This window comes from Lottia gigantea, assembly GCF_000327385.1.
Source record: "Lottia gigantea unplaced genomic scaffold LOTGIsca_6, whole genome shotgun sequence".
Classification (NCBI taxonomy): Eukaryota; Metazoa; Mollusca; class Gastropoda; family Lottiidae; genus Lottia; species Lottia gigantea.
In genome coordinates this window covers 4,702,244-4,713,654 of record NW_008710049.1, presented here as the reverse complement: position 1 = coordinate 4,713,654, position 11,411 = coordinate 4,702,244, and the positions used below count along the sequence as shown (strand labels likewise).

At 31.8% G+C, this 11,411-nt stretch overlaps 2 protein-coding genes across 2 annotated transcripts; both read right to left on the bottom strand.

Moving 5' to 3' along the window:
- Positions 1 to 2,491: 2,491 nt before the first annotated feature.
- On the bottom strand, positions 2,492 to 3,447 carry LOTGIDRAFT_154823 (hypothetical protein; the record flags this gene model as incomplete). Its single annotated transcript, XM_009064021.1, has 2 exons — positions 2,492 to 3,067; positions 3,211 to 3,447. 2 exons carry the CDS (start codon positions 3,445 to 3,447, stop codon positions 2,492 to 2,494), a joined length of 813 nt encoding a protein of 270 aa, XP_009062269.1.
- A 2,431-nt stretch (positions 3,448 to 5,878) lies between these two features.
- Positions 5,879 to 9,146, bottom strand: LOTGIDRAFT_154822 (hypothetical protein; the record flags this gene model as incomplete). The annotated part of the gene is made up of 3 exons (XM_009064020.1): positions 5,879 to 6,631; positions 7,962 to 8,155; positions 8,585 to 9,146. 3 exons carry the CDS (start codon positions 9,144 to 9,146, stop codon positions 5,879 to 5,881), a joined length of 1,509 nt encoding a protein of 502 aa, XP_009062268.1.
- Between the last annotated feature and the right edge of the window lie 2,265 nt (positions 9,147 to 11,411).

The window sequence follows — 11,411 nt, the reverse complement described above, 5'->3', positions numbered from 1 at the left end:
TTGGACGAATTTCCCCATGCAGCCAAACTAGATTTTTCATGTTGGTAGGAACACGTGAAACTGATATTTTGCAAATAGTTTTTATCGCTCGTTATTTTTTTCTGTCTTTTCCATTTTTTTCTGTAAATCTTTATCGGTGAAAGGATTAGATATAGGTAAAGACAAAATACCCCTCTGCGTTATCAGTGGACACTTTGACAACTTTGACGTGTTTTTAAGCACGATCCAGTTGTCGAATCCACTGCTGTTGTGAGAAATTAGTATTAGTCTCTTTCTATCATATTGACCTAAATATTTCAACATTTGATCTATACAATCTGTAAGTACAAATATTTCTACTACATTCATTAGTTTATCATAAAATTCTACTGGAACATTATCAGTAGGATTTATATTTGGAAAGATATTTTTTATCGTTTCTAACTTTTTTCTTAGTTTTTCTAATTAAAGTACAGGCATAAGGAATTGCTTTACGCATTTCACTTTCTGAATACGTTCCACAATCCCAAGCGAATAACGCATCATCACTCATATTTGAAAACACGTTTAGTTTGAGAGGTGAAACCTGTGTTACTGCGTTATCGTCTCTACACGTTTTCCACACCTGTTCGTAATTGTCTTCTTTTTCTTGAATTCCCAAACCTTTTTGGCTTCTTCTTATCAGACAGAAATGCGAGTTGTGTAAGTAAAAAACCCAATCTAATATATCATGTACGTCTCTGGGATGTAAATGTCTGTTTTTGGGGATTATAAATTTGAAACGAAGTGTTAAATGTCTTGTTGAATTCCTTCATTCTAGCACAAGTCATCACTCCTTTTCTATTTGCTTTTGAAAACCCGTTGATGTATTCTTGAAATTTACACGTTAAATCTTTGTTCAAAACACGATTTACGCATTTGATAAAACAGTGACCATCTGTAGGTATGTAACAATTTTCACTTTTGTATTCATTTATCTTTTTAAGTAGATCAGTTCCTCCTCTACCAACTCTCGATTGGAAACAGCCTTGATAACATCGGAAAATAGGGCCTTTCCTATCAATGTTTCATCGTCTACAAGTTCGATTTTATTCATATTTTTTTAAGTATATATTTTTGATTATTTCTTTATTTTGACCGCTGATATTTCTGTATGTAATTTGTCCAAAATTTCATTGAATTCTTCTAATTCTTCAACTGTTATGTTCTTGTCTTCTCTCGATCTTTCGAAAAAGATGTACAATTGATTAAGATACATATTCAAGATATTCGTTTTCTTTTTATAATGAGCTTTCTTTTTGCTCGTGAAACCTAAAGTGATGAGGCCGCAAGAGGTCGTTTGAACGGCTGTTAATGCAGCCAATACGGTAGGGACGATGACCGGAAGCATTAATCCACCAGTTACGGCCGTTGCTACCGTTACTCCTACCGTTAGAACTGTGCTTGCTGTTTTGAAAACAAAATCGATTCTACTCCATGTTTTCCTGCATGTATTGCACTGTCTTAACTTTATTTTCAACTCTTCTTGTTTGTCTATCATGTATTGTTGTCTGCTTTCGAGTTCCATTTTTTAAGTCGTTAAATTAAGTGAATTTCCGATAAACCAAACCCTTCGAGAATCCTAGCATTAGGATATTTTTGGATATTCAAAATAAAAACATTTACGCGTACTAACGACATTTCTTTTTTCGTATGGTCCTCGTTAAGATGATAGGAATATTTTCTTTTTTCTTTTTCGATGTTTATCTTGTCTCTAAAAATAAAACCACCACCTTTAAGCTCGAAGTCGAAATCTTCGGCAAACGATAAATATACTATAAACTCTCTTTCTTGTTGACTTTTATGAACATCGATTGAGATGTATTTTCCACCTAAAGCGAAATACAGTTTTACGTATTCAAAGTCTGTTGATCGTAAAAACTCATAACTACTCGATTCTTGTAGTGGTGTTGGGTTTTTGATTATTTTAGTTGATGGTGGATTTTCCGTCTCCAATATCATATCCAAATCTTTGATTCAAATAATATCCTTATTATTTTCTACTACCATTTTTCGTTTCAATTTCATATAGAATTATAGAGAAACCGTTTCAAACGACGTATTTACCACTTAATTCCTTTATGATTAAAGATATAAATCTGGAAATCAAAGATGGTAAAAATAGGTTTATAGATTTTGGTAACGAGGAAATTGTTATTCAACTTCATTTAAAACAAAAGAACTAAATTTATTCTGATGGATCATCATCATTAGATACGTAAAATAATCAAAATCATCAAATACATAATTGTCATCCAAACACATCTCATCTTTGTCGTTGTAAGGATACATGATTCCTTCATCGTCCGGTGCTTTTCTCTTAACGAGATTCAGATAACTTCTAAAAACTTTCTTTGGTTTATCATCAGGAATAACTACTCCATTGGTAAAACCTTTTTTCCCATGCTTTATCAAATTCATTCGTTACGTCTTGTCCACTAGCTAATCGAACATAATCTTCTACCTTAATCTTCTAGTTAGAGTAACCCTTAAACGTTTTTATTTCTTTTAAAACACCTTCGGAAGTTAGAATGATATTGTATTTAATTTTTGGCGCTAAATATAAACCAAATATGATTCCTCCATCACCATAATCATTCTTCCCTTTTCTATATTCGTTTTCAGACACCAACCCAGCTTCATTTAATTCATCCCAATTGCTAGACGAAATGTATAAACTATCGGTATCCGTATAGTATATTTCCGGCTTATAAAATCCATCTATTACGTGAATAAAATTATTCATTATTCTTTTACTGTGACATAATATAAACGTGCCTAGATGAGTGGGTGTTAATCGCGTAAAATCCTTTGGAGGAACAAATTCTTTTTCTTCTTCATTTATCTCAACGATATATTGAGTCTCATTTAGTTTGTCATACTTCTTGACGTGTTTGTCGTAATTACGGCGGAAGGTTTCTTCATTCCATAAATGCAATGAGGTATTTCTATCCTTCTGAATAGATTTTCCATATAAGGAATTACCTAATAATTTCATGCAATTACTGGCAACCATATCTCCTTCTTTTTTGTATTTATTCCTTAATTCCTTCAAAATTAAAATATAATCTCTATATGGCGGAGTTTTAAAATTTTCTTCGTATACTATACCATTTAATATCCTGAGTATTTTACCACCAGCTTTAACTATTTCTTGGATATTGACCGATGTTAAAACGTCGTGACAGAAACCATTTCTGAATCTGATTTTAGTGCCAGTTTCCTTCTTTCCTGTTCTAATCGTAAAGGTGATTTTATCTTTAGCTGGTATGGGTTTAAGAACATGTTGGTGGGATATTTTAACCAGACTTTTAAGATAGCCGTTCTAGGTCTGAATTTCTGTTCATTAAAGAGCGTAACAAATTCTTTATTTTCTTCTTGTCGAAATGGTCTACCACTTTCCGCTTTTGGATATTCACCTTCTGTCATAGCGGAAGCGTACAAACCGTTAGCATCAAGGCCATTAGTTTAGAATAGGTCAGCTCTTTGAGTTTAGCGTGAAATTCCGTTTTATCTTTCGTGCTAGCGCTGTATTCTTTAAATAAACCTATTATTCCTTCTGTTTCATTTAGTGTTTCACTTTGTGAAATACTTTCTGCATCACTTCGTGTGTCACTTCTAAATACTCCTTTAAAATGGAACAGATCTCAGTCATTTTGTCCGTTTCAAATGATTTCTGTTAGCAGAAACTCTTTCTCCTTTAATACTTTGTCTGATAAAATGTCTTATAAAAGGATGAGTGTGCGAGTAAACTTTTTCTACGTTTTCTTTTTCGGTGTGTTTCGGAACCTTTCTAGTACTTTCGTATCATTCTTCTTCAACCATTTCTTTATCGTAATGACGCAAATAATACCAACCCTTTAAAGATAAAGAAGGAGCCGTTAGATTATTGGAAATATTCTGGAAGACAGTTTCTTTCATTGCTTGATTGTATTTTATCAAACAAGCTCCGAGACACAACGTATCTCTTTTAGCGTAAGGTTCCCATTCGTGTCTTAAAGGTTCCCAGTTATCTTCGGTGTATTTTGTAATATCGATATCGGTGATCTTTCTCAAATTCATCGGTAGATTAGACGAAGTTCCCCATGCCGCCAAACTAGTGCTTTGATGTTGAAATGAACAAGTCAGAGATATATTTTGCAAATAGTTAGATTTCGGGGAAGGGAGGGTTTGATTCTCCCAAATGTACAGGCCTAGGGTGGAGCAGACACTTTATTTAGAAATAAGGATTAAGGGTCTTGATATTGGGTTTTCTTCTGTTCTTATTCTGATCTAAAATTAGAAAAAATAACTCGTCCGATGGGCGAGAAGTATAGTATCTGTTATGTACTGATTGTTTTTAGTTTACTATAAATAATATTATCATTTAAGTTCTTATTTTTTGAATATGCAACTATCATTTTCTGCTTATAGACATGGGGGAATTTCTCTTGAAGGCTCTTATAGTGGGCATGAACTATCTTGCTTGCTCGATTGCTGGTTGTATTAAACGGGGCAACAAAGGGTGCTATGCCTACATTATGATGAATATTTAGTCCTATAGGTCTCGCTGTATTCAATGTCTCAATCCAATGGGCCTCCCTAGATTGACGGAATTTGGTAGTTTCACCTTCGCGCAAGTAAATTTCTATACGCTCAATTGAGATTAGGGTGAGATCGTCTATTGAACGGTCGTCGAGGTTGAAATGATTAGAAACAGGCTTGTCTTTCTTTAATTTGATGTCTGACCTATGAGCATTATTCTTAGTTTCTCCTACATATTGTTTGGGGCATTTCTTGCATGAAACTAAATATATTACATTCGAATGTTCACATGTTAGATGTTCCTGGATCGGGTACCTTTTATTCGTAGAGTTGCTTACAAAATAATGAGTTTCTGATATAAAGGGACATGTTTTGCATCTACTGGACAAACATGGAGCACTTCTTAAACCTTGAGGTACTTCGGCATAAAGTCTGTTTTTAGCTGCTATCTGTGCTAAGGTGGAATTTTTTATGTTTCGTAAAAATCGTTTAGAGTACCCACGCTCTTTCAGTTTTGAGAAAACAATCGTACAGGCTTGGTTGAAATCAGAAGATCTTGTACAAATTCGATGAAATCGTAAAACTTGTGACTTAATTATACCAGAAAAGGTATGTTTTGGGTGAAAGGAGCTCTTGTGCAAGAGTTGATGAGTATCAGTTTCTTTGAAATACACTTTAATATCCAGTTTATTTGTTTCTGCTATGGAATCTCCCTTAAAGACTGTGGTATCGAGAAAGTCTATGCTTTTGTCACTCACGTTTGCGGTTAGTTTGATAGAAGGATGGTGGTTGTTGAGAATTTCAAAGAATTCCCAAAACTGTTCGATTGAATAAGTCTAAACCATAAAAATGTCATCCAAAAAGCATCCGTAAAAAAGTGGGTCAAATTGACAGAGGGGCAACACCTCACGTTCCCACTCTGCCATGAAAAGGTTTGCGTACGAAGGGGCGAATCGTTTGCCCATTGCTGTCCCTGAAGTTTGTAAATATGTTTTACCATTAAATGTGAAATCGTTTCGACTAAGACAAATCTCTAAAAGCTGTAGAATTGCATCGACGGGTCTGTTTGGATCTGGGTTTCTATTAAAAGCTTAAAGGTAGGGATAGAATTTTATTATCTGTTACTAGTGGACATTGCGTTAGTTTTTTAATCTTTTTTCATCATATTCACCTAAATATTTCAGCATTTGATCGATGCAATCTTTTCCCACAAATATCATCACGGCTCTAGTCATGATTTCTTCATATCGTTCTTCTGGAATGGGATCTGAGGGTTTTAACTCTGGATATATTCTTTTAGTTAGTTCTAACATTTTCCTCAGTTTTTCCAAATTGATTAAAGTACAACAATAAGGAATAGCTTTATTCGTTTCTTTTTCGCAATAGGTTTCGCAATCCCACGCGTATAAACAATGATCGGGAATGGTTGAAAAACGTTTAGTTTTAACTGAGCAAAACATGTTAGTGCATCATCATCTTCGCAGGTTCTCCATACGTTTTCATCGTAATTATCTTCTATTTCTTTAATGCCCAAAGCTTTGTTATTTCTTCTTATCAAACAGAAATGTTCTTTGTGTAAGTAAAAAACCCAATCTAATTCCTCGGATACTTTCTTTGGTTGAAAATGTCTGTCATTAGGGTTATAGATTCGAAAATTAGTATTAAATTCCTTATTGAATTGAGAGATTCTAGCAGTTGTCATAACTTCTTTTCTGTTTGATTTTTGAAAACTATTGACGAAATCTTGAAATTCCTTTGTTAAGTCTTTATTCATGAAGTGATTTACGCACTTTATAAAACAATAACAATCGCTTGGTATGTAACAATTTTCTCCTGCGTACTCATTTATCTTTTTAAGTAGATTTCCACCTCTGCCAGTTTTAGATCTTTTTACTATTTTAAAATTATTTTTCCGTAAAATAATCTCTCCAGAGAAATACCAATCAGAAGCATCAGATTTTTTATCCATCATTGAATAAACACTCTGGAAAGTTTGAGCAGTGAATCCAGATAATCTCATGTCTTGTTTGTGTTTTTCTTTTTGAATTATTTGACCATTTATTTCAATTTGACATTTAATTTTAAAATCCTTAAATAGAATAGTTATTCTCTTGATTAATTCTGAAAAATGCATATTTGAGGTTGATATTTTAATTTCATTCTCCTCTTCTTTAAAAATTTCAGCTATGTCATCAACTATATATTCAAATGTTTCTTTATCTTCTTCGCTAAATTTACTCGAAAATATATTAGGTATTGAATTGAATATCAATGAAAAATATGTTTTAGATAGAGGATCGTTTAAATTTTCAATTTTATCCATTCTTTTTTAAGTATCTATTTTTTTAACTAGGAATTTTTAACTTTTATTGATGATATTTCTACATCAAATTTATCTAAAAATTTCATTGAATTCTTCTAATTCTTCAATGGTTATGTTCTTATCTTCTCTCGATCTTTCGAAAAAAATGAATAATTTATTAAGATATGTATTAAAAATTTCTATTTTCTTTTTATAATGAGCTTTCTGTTTTGATGTAAAACCTAAAGTAATAAATCCACAAGATGAAGTTTGAACGGCAGTGAACGCGGCTAATACAGTTGGGACAATTATTGGAAGCATTAATCCACCGGTTACGGCTGTTGCCACCGTTATCCCTACTGTTGGAACTGTGCTTAATGTTTTGAAAACACAATCGATTCTACTCCATGTTTTTCTGCATTTGTTGAATTGTTTTAGTTTTCCTTTTAGTTCGTTTTGTTTTTCTATCATATATCGTTGTCTACTTTCGAGTTCCATTTTTTAGGTAATTAAATTAAATGAATTTCTGATAAAGCTACTATGTGTTTACTATCATCAATAACAACTTTTACAGTTACTAACGATATTTGTTCTTTCGAATCATTAATCTTATTCAGATGAACTGAAAATTTGGTTTTTCAATAGAGATTGATATATTAACATATGCATCATCATCTCTTATTGCTGGTATTAAAAAATTTTGTTTTTGTTGACTTTTATGAATATCAATTGAGGTAAATATATCATTATTAACAAAATATAGTTTTACGTATTCAAAGTCTGATGTTCGTAAAAACCTCATAACTCATATTTCCTTCTTTTTGTGGTTCTGGATTTCTAATAATACTTGCTGATGGTGGAGTTTGCGTTTCCAATATCATATCAAAATCTCTCAATCCAATTTGATCTTCATTATCCTATGAAACCTATCTATATATTTTCCATTTGTTTTAATTTCATATAAGTGATTATCCTTGCTGTTTTCGTCGTTAATTTCAAATTCTTTAGTTTCTACATTTTTTGTACCATTGATAAACTGAAGAACTTTACGAGCGTTAAATTTTTTTTTATAAGATGAATATGAGATTTGTTTGAAGAATATTGAATCAACTTTTACCTGAATGGGAAAATTAATTTCAATTTGAAGTTTTCCATTGAAAAGAAAAAATGTTGGAAGTTTACCATCAAACATTCCATAGGGAAAATCATTAGAAGAAGTTGGTTTATATTCTCTAATATTTGCTGTAAATCCATATTTTTTATATTCATAATCTCTTGATTTATCAATATTAACAGTAGTATAAGCATTTTCTTTAATATTAGAAACATCTTCATAACTAAAATTTCTAAATGGAAGATTGAAATAATATGGTTCTTTCTTGAGAAACTTTTTTTCTAATGCGACTATATTTTTGTCTTGTTTCAAAACTAGGTTATTAATAGTGGTTATCTGTTGTTGAATAACACTATCATCAATGTTTTGTATTTGTTGTTGAATATAGGTTTTGATTTCGCTATCATCAATGTTTTGTATTTGTTATTGAATATAGGTTTTGATTTCGCTATCATCAATGTTTTGTATTTGTTGTTGAATATAGGTTTTGATTTCGCTATCATCAATGTTTTGTATTTGTTGTTGAATATAGGTTTTGATTTCGCCATCATCAATGTTTTGTATTTGTTGTTGAATATAGGTTTTGATTTCGCTATCATCTATGTTTTGTATTTGTTTTTAAATACTTGTTAGTTCTTTTTGTAATTCATTGTTAAGTTTAGTTTCCAGAGCATTTAATTCCTGTTGAAATGTATCTTCATTTTCATCTGGAATGTTATCTATTAATTGTTGAATGTCTAATTTTTGTTTTGCAATCTTATCCTCTAATTTAGATATTAATGAAATTAAATTTTGTAACTCAGTTTTATTCGCTACGTTGACCAATTCTTTTTGAATAAAACTTATTAAACCTTTTACCGCTTGTTGTAATTTAGTATCATTGACAAAATTTTTATTATTTAGTTGACGTTTGAAGAATCTTTTCACATTACTTATTTTATCTTCGAAATGGTTTTTATTTACTTCAATTGAATTTATTTGTTTCCGTAAATATTTCTTGTGAACGGCGTCATTATCGTTTTCCGGAGACTTTAAATTAGTCATGGTAAAATTGTTTATATCTAAATCACCTTGCAGAGTGTCTCCGATTTGATCCACGAAGTAAGGTTTCGCTTTATTTATCCATGTTGTAATATTAGGTTTTTTAGTTTCTAAAGATAAAGAACCTGATCCAAACTTGTTCGCCATTTTTATTGTATTTAAATTTATTATAATTTCTTCAAACTGATTTCCTTAACTCAACTGATATAATACCCAAAGTGAAAGCTGTCCACGAAACTTTTGTCCTGGTAATTGAATTTGAAAGGAAGAACATTTGATTGGTTTATTAGTCAATTGCATTATCTCTTCGGTGGGTTCTAATCCGTAAGAATCGAAAAAATATAAGTCATTTGAAGAGTCTTTGTATAAAGCAGAGTCCTTTTTGATCGGAAGTATGTATATTTGTTATCGCGTAAAATTTACCTTTCTTATATTTGAGATCATTTATTTCATCTCTCATACAATAATAAAACGGTGATATATTTAACTCATTCGCCCATCTCATAAGTTGAAAGTTTGTGGTTGTATCGGTTCCATATTTATCGAGAAATTCATTCATTTTTAAAAGTCGGTTTTTTGAAGTTCGTTTTGATAAAACCTACCTATGATTTGTTCTTTGTCTTGATCGATTAATTCATATGTGGGAGGTGATGTGGTGTTTACTTTATCAACGATGAATATTTCGTTTGTCCAGTATCCAACGTAACCTTTTTCGAATTTGCTTTTATATCTAAAAATACGAACTCGATTTCCGACTTTAAATTTGGGTTTGATATTTAAATTCTTTATTTCATTTTCGTAGTTATGTTGCGCGTTAATTGACTGTACAATGTTTGGATTACTCGAGGCTTGTGTTGGTGTGACAGTTATAGATGAATGAATTTTGTTATTGTATTCATCTACAACCTCTGGTAATATTTTAAGCCATTTTTGAGATTTCAATTCCGTGAACTTTTTGAATAATTTATTTTTTAGAGTCCTGTTAAATCTTTCTATTACTACAGCTTTACCTTCGTTATGCGTACTGTAAATTTCAAATCCCAGAGATTTCATATTTTTGTTATAAAATTCGCTTCCTTTATCTACCCACAGTTTTTCTGGATGTCGGTTAGATTGTTTCATAATCGTTTCGAATGCATGTTTGACTGATAATCCCGTTTTGTTTTTCAAAGGAATAACCCAAGCATATCTCGTATACAAATCTATAACTGTTAAGCAATATTTATATCCTCTTTCGACTGGCATATTAATTAAATCGGCTGACCATATTTCATCTTTTTCAAATACTTTAACTTTTAAAAAGTTTTTAGTTTTTCGAAATTCTTTATGAATTTCATCCGCCAATCCCATACCCAATTTCATCTTTGCTTTTAACAGTTTTATGATCAGAGCCCTTTGCATTCTCTCTTTGAAAGTTGGATTTGGAATATTTTCAAGTTCGATTATCATTTGTCTGTCTGCTTCGTGTCTGAAGTTTATGTCTTTGTTTTTGTATAGTATGTCAACTCTATTGACTGGTTCTTCGCCGGGTTTGGGTTTATCGTTTTCGTCTAATCGCAGATCTAACCTGGTACCTGGACCGGTGTAATTATGACCGGGAAGACGTTTTTCTCCGGAATATTTCGCCCATGGAAATCCAGGAAGAGAACCCAATGATTTTTGTATATCTCCTGAACCAAAATAAGTTTTTGGAGCGTGAGCGACAATCATTTTTATGCTATAACTTTAAAACCTTTTCCTTTCCTTTCTTCTAATCTCCTGTTTCGCAGATCTCTTATTAGTTGTAATTCTTTCAACTCGTCAGATTGTTTCACTGCGTCGCTTATACTCTTTCCCGCTTGCGCAACAGATCCTATAGCTTTCGCCTCGGATGAAATAAGTGATTTGTTGTTTGAAACAAAGCTAGCTACTTTTGGAATTATTGTTTACCTAGAGAAAATATTGATGAAAAGATGCCGTCGCCTGAATAAAATCTTCGAATCTGTGTTGTTTGTGTTTTAGAATTAAACTCATCCTATTTTTAAGGTTTAGAATTTGAGTAGAAAATTGTGGTCTGTTTTATCGAAAACAAGAGTTATCTCCCTTCTACATTATTTAAAGGTATTTTTAATATGCTTTTTTGATGGAAATTGATTGAAGGTGTTTTTTGGTGTATGAAATGTAAAGGTGTAAGAATTTTATGAAATGAAGGGTGTTTTGCTGTAAGAATTTATGAAATGTAGGGAATTTAGGTCTATTTTGGGAGCTTATACATAGGTCGCATTTTCCCATGAAATGAAATGGAATGGGAAATTCCCATGCGACCTATGTATAAGCTCATATACTACTAAGGGCCTACAATTAAATCAAAACACTGCATTCCGTGATACAAGAATAATGGCTATTGTAGTCATAAATTCGTAATAGCTTGAC